General features: G+C 40.2%; 2 protein-coding genes across 20 annotated transcripts in view; one reads left to right on the forward strand and one right to left on the reverse strand.

The window, feature by feature from the left end:
- On the reverse strand, nucleotides 1–17807 carry NFYA (nuclear transcription factor Y subunit alpha). Of its 16 annotated transcripts, none has more exons than XM_033152586.1 (10): nucleotides 17221–17625; nucleotides 13615–13733; nucleotides 12571–12657; nucleotides 9075–9221; nucleotides 7647–7778; nucleotides 7378–7483; nucleotides 5714–5880; nucleotides 5291–5464; nucleotides 4354–4455; nucleotides 1–1718 (listed from the first exon to the last, which is right to left on the reverse strand). In XM_033152586.1, the coding sequence occupies exons 2-10, from the start codon at nucleotides 13687–13689 to the stop codon at nucleotides 1707–1709; spliced, it is 1002 nt and encodes a 333-aa protein (XP_033008477.1). In that variant the 5' UTR covers nucleotides 13690–13733; nucleotides 17221–17625; the 3' UTR covers nucleotides 1–1706. The 16 variants fall into 16 exon arrangements, with proteins under 16 accessions (XP_033008477.1, XP_033008472.1, XP_033008474.1 ...); XM_033152581.1 differs by lacking the exon at nucleotides 1–1718 and adding an exon at nucleotides 2625–3074 and having other exon boundaries at nucleotides 17221–17620; XM_033152583.1 differs by lacking the exon at nucleotides 1–1718 and adding an exon at nucleotides 2625–3074 and having other exon boundaries at nucleotides 12571–12654; nucleotides 17221–17619.
- A 141-nt stretch (nucleotides 17808–17948) lies between these two features.
- The window catches only part of OARD1 (O-acyl-ADP-ribose deacylase 1), a 34105-nt gene continuing 25424 nt past the window's right edge, over nucleotides 17949–26629 (forward strand). Inside the window, exons 1-6 of one of the 4 annotated variants that reach the window (XM_033152594.1) lie at nucleotides 18085–18296; nucleotides 18583–18642; nucleotides 21127–21271; nucleotides 21854–21912; nucleotides 23696–23808; nucleotides 26247–26603. In XM_033152594.1, coding sequence (XP_033008485.1) covers nucleotides 18622–18642; nucleotides 21127–21271; nucleotides 21854–21912; nucleotides 23696–23808; nucleotides 26247–26349 — 441 coding nt within the window. In that variant the 5' untranslated portion in view covers nucleotides 18085–18296; nucleotides 18583–18621 and the 3' untranslated portion in view covers nucleotides 26350–26603. The other 3 variants (XM_033152596.1, XM_033152595.1, XM_033152597.1) reach the window with 3 other exon arrangements.

Raw genomic sequence — 26629 nt, forward strand, 5'->3', positions numbered from 1 at the left:
ATATTTTATAAACATTTTATTGGCTGAATAGTGTACACAGTACTTACAGTTGTATCTATTAAAGACAAAATACACTTCAAAATGCAGCATAAAAAATTATAAACTTTTGAACTATGTACAAACTTTGCCTTACAGTTTCACAAATATCAATACTCCAATCCCCATTCACAACCCAAGAAATTGATTTTTTTTTACATGCAAAATATTTGAAGAAGTTTAGCCTTGGGGGTTTCTACGCCAACCCTTAAGTATCAAACCGCTTTAAATGGGCTCAATGTTCCAGTGTTTTATAGGTCAATAGAAGAATTTAGATTTTCTTCAAAACCAGCTTTATCCCTTAAGTCTATCCCCAATTAAGTATTTAATAGCCTGATTTTTAATTTCCAATTAAGAGTTTGCACTTGGCATTACTTCTGCTTTTAGTTTTTTTATCCAGGAACAGAACATTTTGCAACACGTTGCAGTCTGAGACTCCTAATATTAACAAATATTTTGAAATAAGTTTGACCTACACACATGAAGTCTAAGCCATTGGTATAATAGATCCTATCAGGACATTTTACACCATTGCAGAAAAACCTAACTACAGACCAAAAATTAAAAAGGTGTCTGCACCATCTACATTTAGGTATCAAAGAGCATTTTTTGTTTTTAGGTTGAAAGGGGTAGCGATGGCTTGGTCTTTTAACGATGCAAATGTCATATTATGATTTTACACACACAAAGAATTAGGAGAACCTTGATTCCCTTAACATCCCAGTCTGCAGTGATAAAACTGATAACTGAAAAGGGAAACACATGGAGAAACATCTTCAATTCAGACTATACAGTGTTTCCTCCTCACCATGTCTATCAGTATCTCAGAACGTACCAATGCTTTATATATTTACAACTGAAAAACAGTATTAAAAAAGTATTCACTGTTTCTTCACTAAGACTGGATATTTTATTGTAAAACCAGTGAAAAGAAACACTAGCCTGTTGAAGAAAACTACAATGGTAATCAAAGGCACCCAGGATGCTGGCAAATGCAGAGAAGCAAACAGAAAGACTACTGGAGATTAAAAACAAAAAGGTTTAGAAACATGGAACCTGCACAAAGGCTTAAAAGGATAAGTGCAGTTGATACAAAAAAAGCGCACATCTTTGCTTACAATAACTTATGTTAGAGCACTGGAACACCATGTAAAAGCATGGTGATAAATAGCTTAAACTCTGCTCCACATCTCACTTTACGTTGTTTTCACCAAACTCATTCTAGAGTTTGCCATTTGCGTATCAGTTGTCTTAACATTTCATTGGCTGGAATTAAGTTAGCCAATCTGAAAGCTGCACTGTTCTAGTCCACTGGATAAGCAATCTCTGCTGATTTACTAGTACCAATTATTTTCTCTCAAATCCACTCTCCTGAATTGTTATCTTTTTATGTCATGAAAAAGGGGCCTTGTGAAGGTGCCCATATCCAAGCTATTTCTAATCAAGTGACGAATGATTTCTACTTTTTTTTAACTAGGGAGAGCCACCTCCAAACATCATGACACCTGTTCTGATGCCATGAGATCCCTCTTAAAAACTTAACAGTCAACTTCCAGGCACCTTATTTTTATGCAGCCCCTCAGTCTTGCTACTGTAGTTCGTCTCCCATCTTTCAGAGACGAGCCTCCTCCAATCCTCCTTCACTCTCAATCTCGGTAAGCAATGCAGGCTTAAACATAAGCCTGTGAATATAAAAGAACATAACATAGTGCTAGCTGGACCTCATGGCATTGCCCAAGTAAGTAGCAATAAAGGAAGAAAGAAAATCTTGGGAGAAGTGAAAAAGGTAGCAAGTGATTCTTGGTAGAAAGAAACTCCATTTCTTTTTTGTCACTTCTCGTAATGATTAACAATCCAATAATGATAAACATAATGATAAACAATCAAAATGAGGAAAAAGTCCCTCAGAACAGAAAACGAAGCTTACAGAATTAAGTGCCATTTTACAGAGATTATTAAATAAAAAGCTTGAGAGGACTGTTCCATGTTAATTCTCATGGACAATGCAATCTGAGCTACAGGAGGATGATAACATAGGGTTAACAACATAGGGTTTGGTTGGAGCAAAGTATGTGTCACATCCTGACTAATGCTCACAAGTCACAACATTGTATCTAATGCTCTGATATTGGAGAAACAACTGCACCAAAGACAGCGGCAGTATGTGCATTTCAGAAGATGTGCATTTCTCAGCCTGCAGGAACAGCATGTCAGTGAACTTTAACTGACACACATTACTAGCTCTGACACCAAGATCTATCCCCACCCCCTTCCCCCAACTACCTGTGACTGTCTTCTGGGCTACTATACAATTTCTTTGCTATCCATTGGAACATGCATGCATTACCCCAAGTCTTCTAACTTCCCAATACTTTGTGATAATGGATTAACTCTGTCACAAATAGTTGGCGACAGTTTACGTAGGACAGTACGCTGAGAAAAACTTTCAGTGTCGTGTCAAGAGTTCTATTACAGAAGATGCTTCTGCAGTGGAAAGATGCGTTACTGGAAGATATAAAATCTGAGGTTGTGGGGAGCAGCGGGGACCAAGAAGGCTACATTGAGGGAAAAAATGCACGACAGCTCTGGCTGCTTCAAATATTAGCATTCCTGTGTGGCTTAAGAGCCATGGCTTCCAAATGGTGTAACTAGCCCTATTTCAACCTGCTAGTTATTGCTGAGGCAGTGGCAGTTTCAAGCTGTGCCACACTTATTGTCAAGGATGTTAAAGCTCTGTTGAGTCTGACTTTTCAACTCCCTGGTCTGAACTGGGTGGGTCCATAGGTGTTTCCATGTGCTGTGTCCACTGCAGTTTAAAGTCTAAGACAAACCACTCACTGAGAGTGTGGCATTTGTTCTTAAAACGAGAACAGGCTGTGCATATGGCAAATTTTCCCATTCAGAAGTTTGTTTGATAGGTAGGATAGGGAACAGCTCCAGAGAGACAAGGTATTAGTCCAGACGCTCTGTTCTTTAGCTGGCTGTTAGGATACTCTAATCATCTGTGTCATTGCTTCTTCGTTTGCCTGGCTAGGATCCTATACAGATGAGGAGGGGGGGAAAGAACAGTTTTGTAACCTGCAGCCTCTTCATAATAGCATTTAAATACAAACAACAGCAGCCTGCCCTTTAAGGTAGACACCCAACTGTTCAGTGCTGTGGCTATAGCACTGAACTAGATGTGGAGGAAAGTGGGTTTGTATTATTTTTTTACCCACTCTTCACCATAAGGACTGAAGATGGGTTACAGCAACTTAATCATATAATTCAAACAAGTAAAAAAGTTCTAGACAAACGCAGCACAGCTTAGGTTAAAAGCCCTCTCAAGTCATCATTCCCTGCATTTCCGAGGGTGTCAAAACTACCAAAGGAGTCTCTCTGAAGGAAGAAGTACCTAGTAAGAGTTTTGTGCTACAGTTTACATTTTGAAACATGTCAGTCATACAGCTCCTAATAGACTTTGGCCTATCCGAAGCAAAAGGAATCAGAATATTTCAAATCAACCATGATGCAGCCCATGTAGCTAATAAACAGCAGTCAGACTGCTTCCCCACCTACTGTGAAAAGTAAAAGCAATTCTATAAAACAAACCAGATTAGCTTGTCATCTTTAAAACTGGGGTTGAATCTTATCAGCGACAGCTTCGAGCCAGTTTTGTTGGCCACAAGCTTGTCTGTATAATGATGCAACTAGTATTGTACAAGAGCATTATTATGTTATTTTAAAGAGTATATTAGAAATTAGAAGTATTGTGTGCCAGATGGTATGCACCAGTGCCCACAGTTATATGTCCCAGAAAGTATAGCCTCCCAAACTTGAAATGTTGAACCATCCCAGATCAATTCTAGTCTTTACCATAAGAGGAGTATTTTCTAAAGTGGATCACATCGCCACAGAGGGCAAAATCCAACATTGCATGAACTCATTTCCACTTCTTCAGCAGGCCTTCACCACCCTCTCTTCTCCCTACAAAATCTGTTTGATGGTCCCACAGATCTCCAGAGCAAAGTGAAGGTGTGCAGAGGGGATGAGAGTGTAGCAAAGCCCTGCTTACTGCATGAACAGAAGTCTGTTCTGCTTTTGCATGGACAGCATTGAATACCACCCAAAGTAACTTGTAACTTAACAGGGTTGGGAGATCTCTCTGAAAGCTTCAGTGGGAAGCAGGAAGAATCACAAGCACTTTGAAACTAGGTCTGCAAACTCAGCAAAGTTATTAGAGATGTTGCACAGAGGTTTATTTGGAACTGGCTGCAAATAAATTGGGAGCATATGGATGCAAACTCTGGTTAAAACAAAGAGCAAAGTTTTGCTCACCTGCATGTGGGGGCTATCCTTTTCTTTCGGTGAAAAAAACCGTCCACCTTCCCCCCGCTTCCTTGCCATGGCATGACGATGTCGGGACTCATGCAGGTATTTCTGCACAGAAAATCACAAAGTTGTAAGCATATGCGCATGTGTGTGGCTAGATCATCCACTTTGTATCATAAGCAGAAAACAGGCGCAAAATGCAAAAGACTCTTCCAAATCTACAACATGGAAACACAGCGAGACACAAAAGCCCCACTCCAGGTCATTGAAAGCAATGGAACTTTAGTTGTTGCTAACCTATTCTGTTAGTTTCAGCTGGACTTTGCCACAACAAAGATTTGATGACTTGAGATCAAAGCGCAAAACAAAACAAAAAACCCCACCTATTCTTTGCCCCCAAATGAAACCAAGAGGGGAAAGAACACCCCAGTCCCCTGCTTAAACTTCTAAGAACATGTATTAAAACTTTTAATCTAATTGAAATTAAATTTAAATAAAACCATTTATCTCAGTTTTAAAATAGTTACGGCTGTGGCAACCTGTGCCATGTCCCCATGCCTCAAGTAGATGGGGCTATCAGGGAACCATCAGCTGTAGCAAGTGTAAAGTTGTTCTCCACATTGACCAGATGTGGTTCTCCTTAATTTCTAGGAAAACAGCCCTTTAAATAGTGAGCTGCCAACCAACATTTTCCAAATTAATAATTTATGCTATATCTAAATGAACCTAGGACTAATTCTGCTTCAGTGCTATAAGGAAGAAAGCTTCTGGTGGCCAAGTCCAGAAAGCATGTTATTTGAGCCCAGTATGATTAAAATATTTGAAGTCTACTGTAACTAAGCAGAGGAAAATGAGAGGAATTTCTATAATAGAAACATAGGCAATTTTAAGGACACACAGCAAACATTAATCTCTCTCTGCCTCTCATGAACATTAGCCTTACCCTCCTCTCTTTTGGAATTTTCCCTTCGGCTTCCAGCTTAGCTCTTGCTTGCCTCCTCTTCAAAATCCGATGGTACTGTTTCGCATTCACGTACAACGGCTCCTCTTCAAGCATCTCAGCTCCAGGCAAAGGTATTCTCTGGATGGCTGGCACTGATCCAGCACCAGGTACCATCTGCATCAAGGGAAGGGAAGAGATTAGTTAAAATGAATGCATCTCTCTGCACCATATTCAATTCAATGTAGTCCTGAATATACATTACAGAAAGCCAAAGGTCAAATATAACTTCCTAAAATATATAAACCCCTGCTCCCATTATGAGCAAAGCAAAAGGCTGCCTAGTGGAATAAATCATTTATTTCACAGATTCAGTGCATTAAATTCAGCAAAGAAATGGGATAATTAGAAAAAGGCAATACGCACCATGACCATTCCACCTGAATTAACCACATTTCCAGCAACAGGCAGCGTCACAGTTACAGTTCCTTGTCCACTGTTGGTTGTATTGGTGTTGGCGCCAGTCTGAACTATTTGTGCTCCAGCCAAACTGGCTGCTGGGATGGTGATCATGCCTGTAACAGGGACTGTAACTTTAAGGAACAAAAACAAAAACATACACAAACACAAAAATGAAGGGAACATAATTAGTCCCACTTCGGATTTTATTCACTTTGCCCTGAAGTTTACCTGTGGATTTGAAAAGATAATGCTATTTTTTCAGAGATATTAATAGATTAATCCACATTCATGTGCTCCTCATACAACACAAAAATAAAAGACTTAAGACAGTGTGAAAAATGCAAGAGATGGAGTTTGAAGATTTTAACTTCCCCTTGGCAAATAACTGAACTAACACCACCAGCGCAAGAGGCAGCAGCGTCTAGATTGGATGGCTTTAAAAGGGGATTGCATGTTCATTCATGAAGGATAGGCATATCAAGGACTATCAGCCATAACTGAGAAATGGGACTTATCTACACAGCTGAAAATAAAACATTTCAAATGTGTTGTATAGTGCAATATACAAATGTGACACTAGATGGTGAAAGTGAGCTATGCAAAATTCAATGTATTTTTCAAAAAGTTTTTTTTTTAAAAAAAGCATTTTCACAGAGTTTTTTGTATGTGTGTAGAATCCACCATGATTCTCCAAGTTTAGCAACAGCATCTCATTGACTACTGTGCTTCTTAATGAAGATTAGTTGACAATGCACATGAAATGAAGCGAAACTAGGATCATTCACAATCAGTTTGCACTGTCATTTATTTCTGGACTGTAACCAAAAATCCACATGATTCTGAATTTGAAGACTCAAATGTTTAGGGTCTTTCAGGTTTTTTTAAAAAAAATATTTTGATGCTGTAAGACTGTACAGGTAACTCATATAAGTAGTAAATTATTTCATACTAATGAATATAACTTTCACCACACAATGTCTGCTACTTTGATAGTTTTTAATTTTTCAGTGTGCGAAGTATACACAATGCTGCCCAAAGAGCACATCTAGGTTCCTTAACTTATCCTTGCTGTAACTAGTTGTATTACCTAAAGTGGGGTTTTTTTTAAGAAAACTCTTTCATCTGTGTCACCAAATTCTGTGAAAAAGAGGTCTATTGTTGTGTAAGTGTAAATTTATAAGAAGAAGCATATGACTTAGAGGTTGCATATTTGTGCTTAGGCACACACTTTTTAATACAATCCATGGGCTCTTCCTGGAATCTCTGAATGATCAATTTTAATTCAGGGAAATAAAAACCTATTTTGGTATTTCAGGAGACTGGGACTTTTGAGTTTCACTTCAGAAACCACACAATAGTCACCATGGGGTAAACATCCCACACTTCTTCATAATTGCACACTCCTTCCTGAGTATACAAATGTTCTAACTATGAACATAGAATTGTAGGTTCTTGGTACCATGATCCTAACAAAACAGGGTTAAAAACGTTCATCAATTTTAACGGCATCACCTTGGTGTCTAAAGGCTATAAAAAAGCAAACAGCATGTATCCTGCTCTGGCAACCGTATTTTTTTTTTTAAAAAAAAGAAAGTGACATAGTATACTGTGGCATATATAATTCCTACCTTGTTGAAGAATTGTTCCATCAGCATTAACGGGTTGATAGACAATTGTCTGTCCCTCTGCCGTCTGGGCTACTTGTTGTCCCTGAACCGCAATTTGTGGCTGTGTCTGCAAATTAAAAACATCCCATGAGATGAAACACTAAGCAATGCAAAACTACAATGCCTTGGGACTTCCTAACTTCACACTGCAATTCAGCTGTGCCAAGATAAGCATTCTTGTTCGTTTCATTTCCCTCAGTGCCCCTTGCAACCTTCCTCTTTTATGTTACCTGTGTCTGGCCAGCAGTAACTGCTGTCTGTGGCTGCTGGATGATGATTTGCTGAGTCTGGCCCTGCTGACCCTGAACTTGCACTGCTTGACCACCCTGAATCTGAATCTGACCAGGCTGGACCAACTGAATCTGTGAAAGGAAGAATCAGCAGGACAGAATAATCAGATAAATCTAAACTTAATATTAACAGTATATAATATTAAGACAATCAAAACATGTAAAACCAAATCCGGTACTGCTACCTTTAAAATGGAGGCATAAATTACTTGCGCTCAATGATAAAGCAAAGATGGGAGATTTGTCTGTGCTACTTACTATACCCCATCAGGACTGTAACAATGGGACTATTAAAGAGGAGGGCTAGAACAATACTTTTAAATCCTAGGAGCCAGTTATCACATTTCAATATTAGCAGCAAAATCTCTCCCTTTCAGTCCTGAGCAAACAAGACCATGCATATGATACAAGACAATATTGTAGATAAAGCAACCAGCTTGAAAGAAAAGTGGCAACTTCTTTGTCTTCCTCTAATATAGAACTGAAAAAATGGGACCCTAGTGGTGGGAACAACCTAGAGAAAATCTACAGCTGGATCAGAGGAAGGCTTAAAAAACAAAACAAAAAACTTTCATTCTCCCAGGAGTGAAATTCTACAAGGGCAAGTGGCAGCAGTTCTCTCCACTAATACTTTCTTAGGCTATTGCTGTCTTTGCTGTTAAACTGGGTTATTTAGTTTCCAGGCTGGTGGAAAATCTTTTATGTATACTTGAAAAGTTTTTATTCTCTATAATTCAGTTTTCACATTCATTTTTAACATAGGAAGGTTCTACCAGTAAAAGTCCTTCCCATCATTTCAGCACGGCAAGACAAATATTTCTTCTGAATGCACCTCTATATGGCAAGAAACTAAAATTTATGAAATCCATTAATTTCTGCAAAGCAAGGTACATTGGAGATGTTACTATGAAGGGGTGCAATTCAGGAGCAACGCTCACAATGCAAAACCTGCTAAAAATTGCTGTGACTTTACACAAATACTACTGTATGAAACACAGCTAAAATTATGTTAAGGAATGAAGGTCCCTTCTAAAGCCAATTTCCTGTAATATAATTCTATTATATATCATATTTTTGTAGGAAGTATTTCTTCACACACACATAATTCCCATATTGTATTTGCCCCCAGCAGCACAGATGGTTCTTAAAAGGAATTAAACTAATGCATCAAGAATACCAATAGCTGCTAGCTAAGACAATGAAGAATAGAGCCTGTGTGATCAGCAGCATCATATATCTGATCACCAGATGATGAGGTCAAACAGGAAGTGACGGCTGCCTTCGTTAATGTGCTTAGTGAGCTTCCTTGTGGTATCCAGCAAGCCACTGCTGGCTTTTATTACAGCTCATAGATTTGGGCATACTGACCTGCTGAAGTCCTTGTGATCCTGAAACTGGAACTTGCATAATGGTCTGACCTTGACTCCCAGGTACAGCCTGTACCATGATTGGCTGACCAGTTGATGTGATCAGTTGGCCTCCACTCACTTGTACCATCAGTGGCTGGCCCTGGACCTAAAGAAATGAATAATTTCTATGAAATAGAAGTCCAATAAGCCTCTTGCATCATGCATGATGATCTACCGTTCAAGCATTGTGCAGAAGGCCCCAAACACAGCAGTAATGAAGTTTCGTTCATGCATCACCTCAGGCTCAAACTTCCAGCACTGATGACTTTAAAATGATTGGTTCAAGGAATTTCTCAAATGCACAATTACATCAAATCTAAGAGAAAGAAATAATTCACCACCAATGGCTATGCTGATAAAATATAAAGCAAATGGCCTATATAGCCAGAGACCTGAAACATTGTAAGGAACTCAAGTTTGCATATCTCACTAACTCATTAAACAATATCATATCCCTCAGCACATCAAATGTATTGCAGCACAAGGCAGCCTTTGTCAACCTGGTGTTCAAAGGATGCTGTAGACTACAACTCCCACCAGCCCAATGATGCAAGTTGTAGGTGAAAACAGCTTGAAGGCACCACATTTATGAAAGCTGATATTAGCTTTCACAGGCTGGATCTCACTTCACTGTTCTTGGCAGTAGCTCCACATTGTCTGTAACATGTAGTTCTGCCCTCAGCCATGTTGGAAAAAAGGAAGACCAAGAGTGTTTTAACCTCTGCCCCTGTCTTATGTAGCAGATTGCAACATGAAGCAACCAGAGCTCTGGGGAGAGACAAACACTACCTAATCACTGAGGTATCCAGGCAACTCACATAGTAAATAAGTACCGGTATTAATAAACTGGATATGATATGATTTTTAAGTAATATTTTATATCATTTAATATAAATGAACCCCAAGAGGTTTAAAGAAAATATCCAGAGCAAAATATTACTAACCATAAAAATAAATAACTAGATCGCTTAATATACCTATCAACAGAACAGGGCAGTAAACTTTAGAATCCAGGGGAAGCCTGCATAAAAGTGTGTTTTCAATAAGCATTTAAATATACCTACTTTCCAGCTCATGGACTGCAGGTGGGAAGATGTCTCAACCAGAAGGCCAGCCTTTTTGATGTCAAAAGGTGGCATTCCACTGATTTGTGTTATAACCAGGAAGATCTTAACAAACTGATCATGGGTCTGTATAGGGGGAGGAGATCTGCTAGGCATCCTGGTCCAAGGTTGTTTGAGGTTGTATATGTCAATAGCAATACATGAACTCAGTAGTGAATTGGCAAACATTTCCAAGTAGTCCCTTTAAATTATGAGAATGGAGTATGACACATATAGTACTCTAATTTGTCTTTAGGAGCTTTGATTACTACAGGTGAAACTCGAAAAATTAGAGTATCATGGAAAAGTTCATGTATTTCAGTAATTCAACCTAAAAGGTGAAACTAATATATGAGATAGACTCATGACATGCAAAGCGAGAGATGTGAAGCCTTTATTTGTCATAATTGTGATGATTGCAGCATACAGCTGATGAAAACCCCAAATTCACAATCTCAGAAAATTATAATATTAAATGAAATCAGCAAAACAAGGATTGCAAATAGAACAATATTGGACCTCTGAAAAGTAGAAGCATGCATATGTGCTCAGTACTTGGTTTGGGCTACTATTGCATCAATTACTGCATCAATGTGGCGTGGCATGGATGCTATCAGCCTGTGGCACTGCTGAGGTGTTAATGGAAGACCAGGATGCTTCAATAGCGGCCTTCAGCTCTTCTGCATTGCTCGGTCTCACGTCTCTCATCTTTCTCTTGGCAATGCCCCATAGATTCTTCCGCATAACTTTCCATTAATGTGCTTTGATACAGTACTTTGGGAACATCCAACTTCTTCTTCAATTACCTTTTGAGGCTTTCCCTCCTTATGGAGGGTCTCAATGATGGTTTTCTGCACAACTGTCAGGTCAGCAGCCTTTCCCATGATTGTGATTCCTACTGAACCAGACTGAGAGACCATTTAAAGGCTCAGGAACCCTTTGCAGGTGTTATGGATTGAGTAGCTACTGCAGAAGAAGTGTGCATGCACACGAAAGCTCATACCAAGAACAAACTTAGTTGGTCTCTAAGGTGCTACTGGAAGGAATTTTTTAATTTTGAATTTTGTTTTAACTAATTTTCTGAGATTGTGAATTTGGGGTTTTCATCTGCTGTACGCCATAATCATCACAATTATAACAAATAAGGGCTTGACATATCTCGCTTTGCGTGTCATGAATCTATATTGTATATTAGTTTCACCTTTTAAGTTGAATTACTGAAATAAATGACCTTTCCCAAAATATTCTAATTTTTCGAGTTTCACCTGTATGTGAGTTACCTTGAAACGTCAATTGTTAGCTTGTGCTGTGAGGGAAAAGCCACAGAGTTTTATGGACCATTATCTTGACATAAGAAATATTCTTATGAATGAATAAATGGGATTTGGACTAGTTCATGTAGAGTTACACTTCATTTAGGAAATGAAAGTAGTCAAAAACAGAAGAGAAGAAAGCTAAAGTGAGATGTATTTTGACAAACATATCTGCTGTAGAAATCAACAAAAGTCAACTCTACCTTTCACAAATTGTACAATAAAGTTTTCCGCAGTCTTAGAATGACAGGTTGGAGAGCAGAAGAGGAACAAAATATATAATCCAGGCGAAGTCAAGCAAATGCAAGCAAGCCATTTTAATTAGTTCACCACTCAGAATAATAAATTACTGAATTCTAATTCAAATGCTCTAACAAGCAAAAAACCCCAAGTCAATTCAAGCCAAATTAGAAACAAACAACACCACTCGAAAAGAAATAAAAACATCCACAGCTATTCTGGCATATTTAACCAAATGAGATGATGTTCACAATGACATTAATAATTTCACAGAGCACAAACCAGGGTTTGAAATATACCTCCAATGGATGTCATTTGTTTTTGTTTCATTAAAAAAAATCTAGTTTACAGATTTTCTGATTAGAACAGAAATGATCCATGATCTACACTGGTCAGGCAAGATTTTTATTTATTTATTTATTTAAAAAAGTGTGTCTTCTTCAAACAACGGACTGGGTGAGGGGAATCTGTCACTCTCTCAACATGTATAATTTCATCTAGATTTTCCTTCCCAAAGAGAGGCTATAAGAAAGGGTTACTCATCTTTGTATTTGCGAAGCATAAGTTTCATGGATCTGGACTTGCTGCATGCATTTTTATCTGCAAGGTCAGTTCCAACCATGTTATCTTTCATGTTACTGTATCTACAGTTAGCATAAGCCATAACCGGTTACAGAGCAAGTAAACTGCCACTATTCTTCTGTTCCTATTTCAAGCCCCAGTGCAAACACAGCATCAAACATGAGGTGATGGGGTGATTCATGCAGTGCTCACATAAACACAACAGATAGGACACCACTACCTGGAGGGTCTGGACTTGCTGGCCTGAGGCAGATGCCACCTGGGCCTCAGTCTGCAACTGGACAGCAGTGACACCGCCCTGCTGCTGGGAACAGGAACAGGAAGAGCTTAAAACTTTGCAGGAGGAAAGGAAGAGTTCAAGACAAGAAACAGCCTTACTGCAGGGAGAAGGACAAGGAGTCCTGTGAAGGGGAGCTACCTGGTTCACCTCCAGTGTTTGGATTGAGAAACAGGCTGAAAAAAGAAAAACATTGTACTGCTGCTGCTCCCAGGATAAATATACCGTAAAAGCTCTTCAAAGTTCCTTATAATGAGCTGCAGGTTTCATGAGGAGCACAAAATAAATAAATAGCCCACTGAAGGCCTTTATACTCTGAATAATAATTCTGAATACTTTCTTGCCACATGGAGCCTAAATCAGTGCAGCCTTAACATTGTGGTGTCAGGACTTTTCTCAGAATAAAGCACATACACATAAGAAAATGGTAGCAAGGTAAGATAAAGGGAAATAAAACAGTCTATTTTCCAATTCATACTAAAAGAGCACCTATTCCCTTACCTACATATTGCTACATTGTCTTTTAAAGCTTAGAGTTGGGTTGAAGGACATCTTAATACAGTACTACACAAACAGGATCGTAACAACTTTACAAAAATGACGAAAACACCTACCTACTACGAAAAAATAAAAGTCACCAAAGATTTCATTGAGTCACTAACTATTCATTTTTCCATAGACTATAATAAAATTTCATAAAAGTAACAGCTTACACACTGTTGGAAAAAACTAGAACTACTTTGGGGACTGGGTGGGAACAAATTGGAAAAATACAAATTTGAAAGACAAAATGTCCTGCAATTATTTATTGTGCTGCATATTCTTAATATTTAAAACAGGTATGGAGTTTTTGAAAACACACACACACACACACACCTCTGAATAAAGTAATAATTAGCAATGAAGAATCTATTATTGTTGGCCTCTAAAGCAGAATTTAAGAACCAAATGCATGAGTTAGACATTCCAAGTAATTTTCCGCACCTGTTGCTGAATTTGTCCAGCCTGCACCACGATCTGTTCTGTTGAACTATTGCTGTTTGCTGTGTACTGCTCCATTGTTTTTGTAGTGCCAATCCTCTATTCAGACCTCAACTGGGAACCTAAAAAGCAGAGATTTCAAACAATGATCAAGATCTGAATTCACTTATGATAACTACAAATGTGTTTCGATACCTGAGCAGAGTCCTCCTTTCCTTCAAATAATCCCAGTGTTAAATAAACTTTAGCACAATACATTTGATAACTTGTGCAGCCAATACAAATAACAAATGTGGCTATGGAAGGACATTTCAGAAAGACAAGCTTTCATCTTTCTTAAATGGTCAAGTTTCATTTTTGTTTTCTTTACAGTTTGGCTTAAATTTTTCACTTAAAAGCACCTTAGGCATAAAAGATTTTGGATTCTGCATACCCAGATTGTTGCCTGGACATTTCATATAATCTGCATACCACAAGATCCTGTCATTCTGTATTTTTGTGCTGTTTTTGTATATTAGATACTCCGTTCTTCTCCTTTTATGCTGCTGAGATAATCTGTATTTATTGTCAAAAAAAAATAAAAAATAAAAAAAATTGTTCCAGTAGCAATTCCTGGAAGGAATTTTTTTATTTTGTTTTGACTATGGCAGACCAACACGGCTACCTACCTGTAACTGTATTTATTGTGTATCTCTAATTATTAGGATTGCATTTATAGAATTAATTTGATGTTTATGCTCTGCAAATACTATGCTACATTTGTGTTGTATGTTGCAAACTATCCTGTGGTCTTCTGATGAAGGGATGTCATACTTTTTTAAAAAAATAAATAAATAAATTTTATTTACAAGACTCTTTACAACTTGGAACAAGGATACCTTAAGAACCCCAATACGTTGTATTCCTGACCAGTCACTGAGGTCTTTGAGAGATTCACTGTTAATGCCTTTCCCACTAATGGTTCAGATACACATCTTCAACCACCAGGAACTGTGTTTTCAATAGGTTGAACCAATTCTGTGGTGCTTCCTCCAGGATGGGATCAGGTAGGACCCCTCCCTATTGAACATCTGGTGTTTAGTTAATATGGTTTCCGTAGGCATTTTTTGAGTTTTCTGATCTTATGGTACACTGTGTCGAAACTGCAGTATTAAGCAACATTTACAATTTAAAACACAAAACACTATTTCCATGGCCTTAACCCAACAACCTATCCAACAATTTCCTATCTGAAAATTCAGATACAGCCACCACCACCACACCAGGTGACAGACTGCATTCTAAAGTATTTCAAAGTAATAAAGTTTATAACACACTCTGTAATTTTCTCTCCAAAATGCCCTGTTGCAAATATTTCTAATGCTTTCAACAAGAATTGCACCCAAGTTGATGCAACAGAGAATTCGAAGCAAGGATTGCCAGAAGCGATGTTTCAGGCAATAGGGATTGGGGTGGGGATGGAATGCATGCTCTCCTAGCCCTGTTCCAGTGCTACTCAACTGTGGAAGCTGCACCACCAGCAGGGCTTTTCTGTCCTACAGGTAACATCACAAGCACAAGACTACATAGCAGAAATCTTCCCAAAATTGGGGCAATACTCATCTGAGAAGGAGTCCATTGCAGATTCTGCTCATGTGTTGTGGGCCTCCTGATGATACATTAGCAGTGAGTAAAGAGTCACCTTTCAGGGGGTTCCATGCTGCACAACTAATGTTAGAATGGACTTACTGCTTCTGCTTCTATGGTAACCTGGAAGCAACTCCAACAATGGAGTCTCCTGTACCTTCTTCCCTGACTTCCATGCCATGCTGAATATCTGCATGCTGATCTACCTACTTCTTCTTTTCCCCTCAGCATTACTGCTGTCTGGAACCCAAGCAGGGCTAGGAGAAAACCACTGTCAAAGGCAGGCAATCAAACCCAGCTGGAAACTGAAAGCTGGAGATAAGAAGACATAAATTTACTTTAAGCTTAAACTCACACTAACCAATTGGCAGCAGAGCAACCTCCAGCAGAGCCAAGCTGCAAAGTAAATTGTGAACAAGCAACAGCAGGATCAGAAAGGTGTGATAGTATTATTTGGGTGACACTTCAGTTTTTCTGAAGTGTTCACATCACCTCAGGATTAATCTTGGAGTTGGCTAAGGAAGCAATCCAAACACCTGTATAGCAGGCTTAAGGCAGCAGCCTAGCCTCTGCTGTATCCACAGCCCTACTGCTCATGCTAGTAAGGGAGAAGGTTGTTGAGCCACTTGCTAGGCTGAGATAATCCAATGAACCCTATGTCAGTTCAGCCCTGCCCCTCCTCGATGTATTTCCACTATTTCCAGCAGTAGTAGCCTGTCAACTGTTTGGGTGGGTGCACTGAGGTACTCCCTTGCTGATAACTTGAGCTCCCTGGAGGGACACTTCCGCCTCATCCAGATGATCTCCAGCATAGCTGATGAGCAAGGGTGGAATGCCCTGCCCATGCATTGATTTGGACAAAATTTGGAAAGCAGGACCCCCAAAAGATGGCAGGTGCACAAAGTGCATATATTGTATTAAACCAGGTAACTAAATTCATACAAAATATATGCCAACTGTGTTTCAGCTGAGATTTCAAAGGAGGCCTTAGATATTGGATGAATGTGACGCTTCCTATTACCGCCAAGTCTTCACCTCTTTCTTTGTTTCCAGCAGAAAAATGTTGCAGATTTCTCACCTTATGAAGATAGATCGGGTACCTGGTAACCATCTACTGCCACAACCCAGTGTGGATTACATTTTAAATTTCAATTCTTACATTCTCTAAGATCAACACAAAGATCAATAAACATGGCCAAGAAAAGCTTGATAACATTACTGCACTACATCTTGAAGGCAAAAAAGCAAGAAAAACATTGCCTGAATATCATGTTGGGAATGTCTATCAATTGCCTACAGCTATGGTTAATAGCTTTCCTCATGAGCACCTTTTAAAAGAACGCTTCTCCAAGTTTAACTAGAATTCTGAAGTTATATACTGTACATATCAGAGAATACATATAGCTCCCATCACTTACAGTTCAACCCTAAATAATCATATAATGCGTAGGTATATCATAAATAATCATATAATGTAGGTATAAGAAACTTCATTGATTTCTACTAGATTTCATTCTTACGTCATTCATAGGATAATGAAATCATTATCACAAAACCCAATGGAAAAATAATTGAACTGCAAACATGTAATTCGGGCAGATGACAGATCACTCCTTTGTAATGCAAACATGTCAGCTAGGATGAAGTTTAATGCAGAAGTTTTGGTTTTTGCTGTAGGAAGGATATCACAAAGCCAGCTCACCTCATCAAATTCACAAAAAATACAGTAGATACTAAATTTCTAATATGAGAGAAGAATACACGCTATTAAAAGATACTGAAATCTAGCATGACAAATAAGGGAGAGATGCCTGCCTTTGTGTAGCGAAAGGCCCTATCACTTGCAGTACTGGGTCTCAGCGAAGAGTACTTTTTTATGACAAAGGCCAGAGCTGGGCCCAGAAACTGGCAGGAAAGGGTTCGCATGGGACCCTGAGCCCTTTGGTCTTAGGTTGTCGTGATCAGCGTCCGAGCAAAACTGACCTCGTTGGGCAGTGGTAGGCAGCCACACGCAGGGTGACGAGTCCCATACTGGGCACAGCCGTGTCAGCTTGGAGGGAGAACCGGAGGCCGCTTTCCCCCTTCCAGGAAAGCCACCCCCATAACGCGACTTCTCCTGGGCTCCCCACACTTTCCTCCTCAGCAACCTCACCCCCAACCCAGCGAGGGCCACAAAAGGGCATCCCAGAGGTTTCTCCGGCGGCCCCGGGAGCACCGCGCCAAGGGCGGAACGGCACGCACTATCCCTCCTCGTCCTCTCCCCATTGGGGTGACCCTCCCGGCTACCCCATCCCGCCTCAGAGAACGATCCAGGCGCCCAACGGGCCACGTCCACTCGCTGCCCCAGCGCTCGCCCAGCCTTAGCCCGCGCGCGGCCTTCTGACTGGCCACTCGGCCCCGCCAATCCCGGCTCTTGGGCCGGCGCTCGGGGGCTCCATATTGGCTGCTCGCACTCACCGTGCCTTGCTCCCCCGGTTCGGGTCCCGCTCTGATTGGCTCCGCCACCGGTCCCCGAAACCCAATCAGCGCCTCCACTCAGCCGCCGCGCAAAATGGCGCCCAACCCCCGACGCCCAACAAAGAGAAGACGAGGGTGGCCTCCGCGCAGGCGCCGCAAGAAGAGCTCCTCCCGCCGAAGCTTGCGCTAGTTTGAAACTCTGCGCGCACGCGCTGTTGGAACAGTCGTGCGCTCCCTTGTTAAGTCGCCTCGTTGCATTCTACTTTTAGATAGCTTCTCTACGCATGTGCAGGGCAGGATATTTTGTGTGTGTGTTTCCTATGGTAATTTGTGCTCTGAGGCGACATCATAGAGTTCTCTGCCTAGAAAGGCATACGTGTAGGTAGCTGCCATTTTGTATCTTGCGTTTACGGGAAACTGGAGGGCCTCCCCTCCGCCGGCCAAAACAGGCTGGAGAGCGACGTTACACGTTTGCCTTTACACGTTATCGGTGACGGACAGCGCCGCTTTTCCCCGGGGGTGTTAGTAGCTTCCGCTTTTGAAACAGGCGAAGGCGCCTTCCGTTGTGGAGACACCTAATAGTTCAGCAGCCGTTAGGGCAGGTAGTGGAAACGGGTCAGGGGGACGCTCCCCGCTTTTATTTCGCAGCTACCTCAGAAGGCCGTTGGCAGAATAATTATACCGAAACTCTTGGGGGGCTATCTGTAACGTTTTAAAAAGAGTCCCCTAAAGTAAAACCGGTGGGGGGAGCCCTTATTTGATAACACCCCCGGCCCCCGTCCGCCGCCACAGGGTCTCCCGTGCCTCGATTCGTATTTATTGTTTTTGGGCTGCTGTTGCCTGTCATTCCAGTTCGTTTTTCCCATAGGAATTTTACTTTATTTCCAGTCGTTACGCCTGAAGAAATCCTGGAAAGCCCTCTATGCTATGGCTGCAAAAGGAGAGCGAGTGCGTAGTGGAGTCTTTTCCCCTCTATCTGTTATAATTCAGCAATTCTGTTTTGCTGGTGTTGGTGCCTGCTGTTTTAGTACTCGTAGCAGGAAAGCGGGGTATCTTTATTGTAATGTGCAATCCTATAGTTGTGATGTAAGGGGCGAAAGTTTAGGTACAGTGGTACCTCGGGTTAAGTACGCTTCAGGTAAGGTTAAGTACCCTTCAGATTAAGAACTCCACTTAAGAACAGAAATCGTGCTCTGGCGGCTCAGCGGCAGCAGGACGTCCCATTAGCTAAAGTGGTGCTTCAGGTTAAGTACGCTTCAGGTTAAGAACGGACCTCCAGAACGAATTAAGTACTTAACCCGAGGTACCACTGTATTTGGTTTTGATGGTATATTAAGCAGATGTATTCTCAAGACTTACAATTTGCTTGGTACGCTACACCTGATAATACAGTACTGGACCTCGGTTGTTTCCCTTAACACAGCCTTGCCTCAAAAGCGCCGAAAAAAGATTCTCACGTTCACTAGTGCAATACATTGGAGCCGTAAAGTTTTGGATCCTGCCTGTGACTGCCACCTAATGGGCTCGTCAGGAAACTTCACTCAATTGGCTCTTTTAAATCTTATATAAATAGGCACTTCCCCGTGTGTTGAACAAGTCCTCTTGTAGTCATTACTGTTTTCTTTCATAGGTGGTGATCAAAAGGATTCTGTTCATTTTCTTGTAAGCTTTAGGTTACAGTACAGTAAATGATAGAATAAGTTCAGATCGACACACACAACTATTCACAATCTGACCGTTGATTATTATTTTGGAAATTGTTCTGTCAGTCATGTTCACCGGTTCTATCCTTGTTGATTCTACACCAAATGCCTTTAATAGAATAAATCACCAAGTATAAAATGGCTGGCATTTTTGCAAATTAAGATTAAAAATGCTACTAATTCTCATGATGTTTCCCTCTAGCTCTCTCTTAAAAAACAAAACAAACCTGCCTGATAGCCATGTTTGTTTTCAGCCATTTGGCTAAAATTTTCCATTTGGCCTTGCTGCAAATATATCTGCCAGGTTTTCATAATCCATATTTTATAATGTAGTAAACTTAGAAGATTCAGACTCCTTGGGATAGGTATTTGAGTTTTGAATCAGTGTGATCCTAGCTTCCAACTGCTTTGGGCATTTTCCATTTTGGCTTGTGTAAGAAATTAATTCTCCCTGATTGTCAGACTTTGATAGCACTCAAAAGAAAGCTGCCCAATTCATGTTATTTTCCGCAGATTGAGGCTCCAATTTGAAGCAAATCCCATTGAGAACATAGTGGCTTCTGTGTAAACATAATGAGGGTCTGTGATAAACATGCATCTTAGTATGAACAGAAGCTCATGCTTTTTTGTTGTGAGTTTAGCTCTGTCATTTTTGTAAGCTCCTTGTGTGCTTAGAAATTGTCTGTGACTCCCAGCAGGAAATACTGTGTGGTGATTTTAGAAAGCTTTCATACTGTTGACATTGGCTATACAGTATTGCTGACATCAGGCAGCCAGAGGACGGCTGGCTATTGCTTGCTGGTCTTGAACTTCTTGTACTGATTTTATGTTAGGTAGTACTGTTTCTAAATGGAATCACATAGTTAAAACTTAATTAGTGGCTACTGCATTTATTGTGTAGTTGTATAAAGACATGGGTTTTAGATTAATCACGGAGTGCCCCCCCCCCACTGTTTATAGTGAAGGTTTGCAGTTTTATGACTGGAATGTGTTCTAACTTTAAATACCAAGTACAGTACTGTATTATGAACTGGTAAATGATAGGAGAATACTCCAAGTAAGTTAAATCTATAGAAAGAGGTGGATAAATTAATTAGCTATCTCCACAGTATTTATGTGTAACATTTATATAGCTCAGAAATAACTTAGAACTCAACACTAATAGAACTTAATTATGAAGACAAAGTCCTAAGCAGGTATTCTAGTTCTAACCAAGGTTTATAGTAAGCATCTCCCATTTGTTTCAATGAAGCCTTCAGGTAAGTATAAGTAAATAATACTGAACTCACTGGGAGTTACTTTGGAGTAAATATAGTAGATGTTATTAGGTTTCTTATCAACACTTTACCATAAAGTTCCAGGATGTGCTGCAAACAGATTTCAGAATTCTTTAGTCCTAGCACATGCCTAAATATAATGAAGACAGGAATGCATTGATGTGGATACTGGCAGCACAACACAACACATGTTTATTTGGAAGTAAGTTCCACTGCCTTAAGGGGGATTTACTCCTAGGTGAGTGTGCATAGTTCTGAGACTGTAATATTTTGCACTCATCAGAACAAACCTTAATTATTGTGTTGGGACTTACTTGGAGTACATACAAATGCACAGGATCAAAGGAAGGTGTCAGTGACTTAGATGGTGTCACGCTTTGTGATACTGAATGTTGCCTGGTGTTCTGACTCAAATGCCTTCTTTCTTTTCTTTTCTTTCTTTCAATCCTCAGATCATGTACATAAAGGGGGACCTTTTTACGTGTCCTGGAACAGAGTCCCTTGCTCACTGCATCAGTGAGGATTGTCACATGAGTGCTGGCATAGCTGCCATTTTTAAGAAGAAGTTTGGTGGTGTTCAGGAGCTCTTGAACCAGAGTAAGTAGTAAAGGAAAATTAATGCCTTATGTATATAAAAATTATAACCTAAAACCTAGGTTCTTAATACAGTTGTACTTTGGAAGTCGAATGGAATCCATTCTGGAAGTCCGTTCAATCTCCAAAACGTTCAGAAACCAAAGCGCAGCTTCTGATTGGCTGCAGGAAGCCAAATCAAATTATATATTGGCTACTTTTTATGCCCTTTATGAATGTGTTGAGGTGTGTGTGTTTGTTTGTATGTATAGGTATGCAAACACGCATTGGGGAGTAGGGTGCCAAACTGGGTCTAATAATAATAATAATAATAATAATAATAATAATAATAATAATAATAATAATTTATTTATAGCCCGCCCATCTGGCTGGGTTTCCCCAGCCACTCTGGGCGGTTCCCAACAGATGATTAAAAACACGAAAGCAAGACCAGGACAACACATTTAAAGGTGTATGCATGGCTGTCCCAAATTAAGAGCAGACCAGGGAAATTCACATCAATAACCCTCTTCCAAAAAGATTCTTTGACCCAGGTGACAAAAAACCTAGTTTTGGCTCTGTTAAAGATTTTCTAATTCGTTTTAGAAAAGAAGACTGGAGATGTGGCTGTTCTGCAGAGAGACAATAGATATGTGTACTATCTGGTAAGAGCAGGGCACATGATAGAAGTTTGGGTACATGATATCTGTCTGTATTAGTATTTCTGCTTCTTCATTTGTGAGTGAAAGATAAAAACACCCTTAATGATCTAATCATGCTGCAATGCAACTTCAGCAACAGCTTTCACTTACATAGGCCTTTCATTAAGAGTTCAAGTGCAAACTTTTGCAGAAATTGAAGTTGCTGTTTGAGTGGTGTGTTATTTAGTAAATTTCAGAGTAGTCTGTACCATCCAATATTCAGATGATCACAAACAATACCTTTGCTTGAAATCTTATTTGAAAACACAGTGATTCAAGAAGTGGATGTATTCACATTCGTGTTATATCTGTCTGGAGCTAAGTTGGGAACTGTGTTAAATGCAATTTAGCATGGTATATTTCTTACCTTTTAAAATATCTCTTTACATATTTACATAGACAATTAGCTATCTTCTCTTTTTGCTGTTATACTATGCTCCATTAAGAAGTTCCTGGCAGTGTGAAATTTGTTTGTTTATTCAGTTGAATCATATTCTCCAAAAACACTCAATAGCTGAAATATTTGCTTCCTTGTTTGTAAATTGCATTTGTAATATGAAGTATGGCTGCCTTATTCTGTCATATTCTTTCAAAACAGCTATTTACAAATACAGTGTTACCCTGGGTTACACACGCGATCTGTTCCAGGTCGCGGTACGTAACGCGGGCATGCGTATCATAAACGCACAGGGGGGGGGAAACCCTGGAAGTAGCGTGATTTGAGCGCTTCTGCGCATGTGCGAAGTGTGCAGAACGCTTCTGCGCATCCGGGGGTCGCGCACGCTCCGGAAACACTTCCGGGTTGCGGGTGTTCGTAAGTCGAACGTCCGCAACACGGGGTGTGCGTAACCTGGGGTACTACTGTATGTATCAGCAGGAGGAATATGGTTAAAATTTTGTAACAAAAAAAGTCTTTTCAAAATAGAAATTTGCAGGAGCCTTTAAAAATAAATAAAACAAACATAAATCAGAATATTTACCTGCAGAATCTCAGTGTTTTTAACATCGCAGGGGCCAGGTTTTATTTAATGTGTGTGTGTCAGCTATACCAGTGTTTTTCAACCACTGTTCCGCGGCACACTAGTGTGCCGCGAGATGTTGCCTGGTGTGCCGTGGGAAAATTACTTTATATATAGTCAATATAGGCACAGAGTTAATTTTTTTAACATTTTCTAATGGTGGTGTGCCTCGTGATTTTTTTTCATGAAACAAGTGTGCCTTTGCCCAAAAAAGGTTGAAAAACACTGAGCTATACTGCCATTTTCACGTCCCACTGACACTGGTGCAAATTGCTTAGTTTTGGGACTGCACTGGTGCAAATTAGTTAGTTTTGGGACTGCAGCCTGAAGGCCCAGATTTTAGCAAATTTTAACATGTCTCAGTTTGCTAGTCCAAGCTGCCAAATTAGTGATCTAGATTCATGTGATCTATCTTTGGTTAGTATCAACAGTATTGGTTAGTGTCAACAGTATTGGCTAAAAGTACCTAATAAAATAATTGAATGTAATACCTCAGCAACACAGTCCTTTAAGTGTCTACTCAGAATTATATACCACTGACATCACTAGTCTCAGGTAATTTTGTACAAGATTTCAGCCTAAGACTGCAATCCTAAATATGCTTACTAGACAGTGGGTCCTATTGAATTCAGTGCAGCTTATTCTGAGAAAGCACATGTAACAAGGGATGTAAAGATGCCTAATCAAAAGTATGGCTAGTCTGCATTTAACCTTGCACTTGCTTTCAGATTACAAAGAACAAATACTTTCATAAACCTACCTATGGCAATTTACAGAAGAGTCTGGAAGCTATGAAACTCCACTGCATGAATAATGGCGTAACTTGCATTTCTATGCCCAAGTAAGCAAATTTGATACTGGAAAATTACTGCCACATATTTTGGAATGTTCATATGATACAAATAATAATAATAATAATAATAATAATAATAATAATAATAATAATAATAATAATATTTATACCCCGCCCTTCCCAGCCAGAAAACCGGGCTCAGGGCGGCTAACATCAATTAAAATCACAGCAAAAAACATAAAAACGATCAATTTATATAGTAAAATTTTATTATTCTTTGGAAAATTTCAAATGCTTTAAAATGTATTTTGACTGTGGAACTGAAATGCATGCTGAAAAGCAAATTTCCGCAGTAAGTCCCAAAGAGCTATGAAACATAGTTATTCCTACCTTTTAGATATGGAAAGCATTTCGTCCTGTGTAAAAGGTAGCTACTTGAAACATCTAAATATTAGGGGGTTACTAGAATTCATTATTCTATATATATATATTTACAGATGGCATATGTGTGAAAGAAATTACCTTTTCTACTTTGTTTAAGTTTACAGTCTAGAAATTATGGAGGACAAAATGTGTTTTGGAGCAGATTTATGCTTTTTGAGAAAACAGTGCTCTGACCACCTCTGAGTTGATAAAAATGTTGTGGAAAACAAAAGCTAATGTCAGAACTAAAGCCCGGAGTATTATATAGATGATATGCTGAGAAATCTAGACATTAGTAATATTTAGATGATCCAATAATATGTCTGTTTTAGCTTGCTAACTTGCTTGCATTTGAGTACATACTCTGCTGCAGTTTTGAGGGCAACTACAGTGGTACCCCGCAAGACGAATGCCTCGCACAACGAAAAACTCGCAAGACGAAAGGGTTTTGCGATTTTTTGGTTGACCCGCAAGACGAATTTCTCTATGGTCGTGCTTCGCAAGACGAAGCATTCGTCTTGCGCGGTACCACTGTAAGAAGAACCCTCCCGCTTGCGCTGGCCCTCCCTGCTTGCCGCTCACTAACGATCGCCCTACCCACGCTCCCCGATCGCACTCCCAACACCCGGCTTCCTCCTGCTCACCTTCCCTGCGCTCCCCATCGCCCTCCCCACGCCTGGCTTCCTCCCGTTCGCCCTCCCCGCGCTCCCCGATCGCACACCCGACACCCGGCTTCCTCCTGCTCGCCCTCTCCACGCTCCCCATCGCACTCCCCACACCCGGCTTCCTCCCGCCACCGCCGCTCACTACAGTACTCTAAGTAACCGCTCTCCCCGCTCGCTTTCCCGACACCCAGCCCCGACTGGTTTTTTCCCATAGGAACGCATTAATTAAGTTTCAATGCATTCCTATGGGAAACCGTGCTTCGCAAGACGAAATTTCCGCAAGACGAAAAGACTTGCGGAACGAATTAATTTCGTCTTGTGAGGCACCACTGTAGTTATTGATTTTATTTTTTGTTGCATGTGTAAATGGATGTACATCTTGTTATGATATTTCATTCAAATCTTGATTTGGTTATTGTTCAGCAGACTTTGTGTTCTCTTTGCATGCCTGTTCCCTCCCTCTCTTTTTAGTTTATGGTGACCTCTAAATTGGGTGTAAGTACTTCCAGTTAAGATTTGGAGACATAATATGGTTTGCAGTAGTCATAATTGGCCTGATATAGATGTTGTGGCATACTATCTGTAAAGTCCTTGGTTAGTTGTTCATGAGTAACCAGGCAAAACTCCGACCTTTCCTTTAGTAGTTTAATTGTGCATACTATGTACAGTGCAGAGCTTAAAAGTTCATGTCTGTATCAAACGTTGGCAGAATCTGGGAATGGCCCCTTTCGGTTCTGACCCCAACAAAAGGGTTTCAGTATACGAAAACCCCGCCTTCCATCATTTCATTTCACCCCTCAACGCCTTTGGGGCGACGGAAATTGTGTGCCTCCTTCCTCACCCCTTGGGCTAGGGGAGTGTAGGGTCTCTCCAGCATCCTCAGAGCCTCGACCCTCCATCCCCTGAGTCCCATGCCCCTCCCCACTAGAAGCCTCGCTGCTTCCTCCGCTGCTAGAGGAGGTGCTGGTGGTCAGGTGGTGCTGGGGCTCTCTGTAATATCCTGAGAGCCCTTCCACCAACTTGCGCTGCGCCGGGGACAGTTCCCTGACACTATCATTACTGTAAATCAGGAAGCAAGAGGAAGTCAAAGCATGCAGAAAGAGGAGGAAATGCAGCTGCACATAGCATAGCACATTCATGATGCCCTGACCAAGATTTCTCCATGACTTCAGAACTGGGCACCAATTCATGACTGACAAATCTGGTTTATTCATTTTGTGATGCTATTTGTATGTGAGACTAGTAATAATTCTAACTGGCTTTGCTTGGGAGCAATTACAAGTAGTATGATTAAACTTGATGATGATGCTACAGAATAGCAATTTTTAGGATATTTCTCAAGGGTGAATTGGCAAGAATGAATGTGTGGGAATACTTGGGCATTTTTTTATCTTCCAGGATTGGGTGTGGACTTGACCGCCTGGATTGGAATAAAGTTTCAACAGTGCTTGAAGAAGTATTTGAGGATACAGATGTTAGCATTACAGTTTATTCCCTGTAATTATCAGTGCAGTTGCTCTGTTATATTGTCGTATTCTGTGTTTGGGACTGATTTGGAAAAAGATGATGGTATGATCTTGTTTCAGTTTTCTTTACTCTTGCAGACATTTCTCACCATTACTAGTGTCCAAGTATGGACAGTGTTTTGTAGAAATTTATAATTGGATCTTTCAAGGAAGTTTATCTAGCCAGCAGATGAGTGTGCTTTACTCAGCAGACAAACTTACAAATTAAAAACAAACAAACATACATACATAAAGGCTTTGCATAGCTGTGTTTTG

This window comes from Lacerta agilis, chromosome 6 (assembly GCF_009819535.1).
Source record: "Lacerta agilis isolate rLacAgi1 chromosome 6, rLacAgi1.pri, whole genome shotgun sequence".
Taxonomy (NCBI): domain Eukaryota; kingdom Metazoa; phylum Chordata; class Lepidosauria; order Squamata; family Lacertidae; genus Lacerta; species Lacerta agilis.

Bases quoted from the DNA above. Each gene is read 5' to 3' on its own strand.
- NFYA (XM_033152577.1), bottom strand. From the start codon at position 13,689: ATGGAGCAGTACACAGCAAACAGCAATAGTTCAACAGAACAGATCGTG. The intron at 5,881-7,377 runs GTAGGAATTATA...TGTTCCTTAAAG, and splicing joins TGGAACAATTCTTCAACAAG to TTACAGTCCCTGTTACAGGC. The intron at 4,456-5,290 runs GTAAGGCTAATG...TTTTCTGTGCAG, and splicing joins AAATTCCAAAAGAGAGGAGG to AAATACCTGCATGAGTCCCG.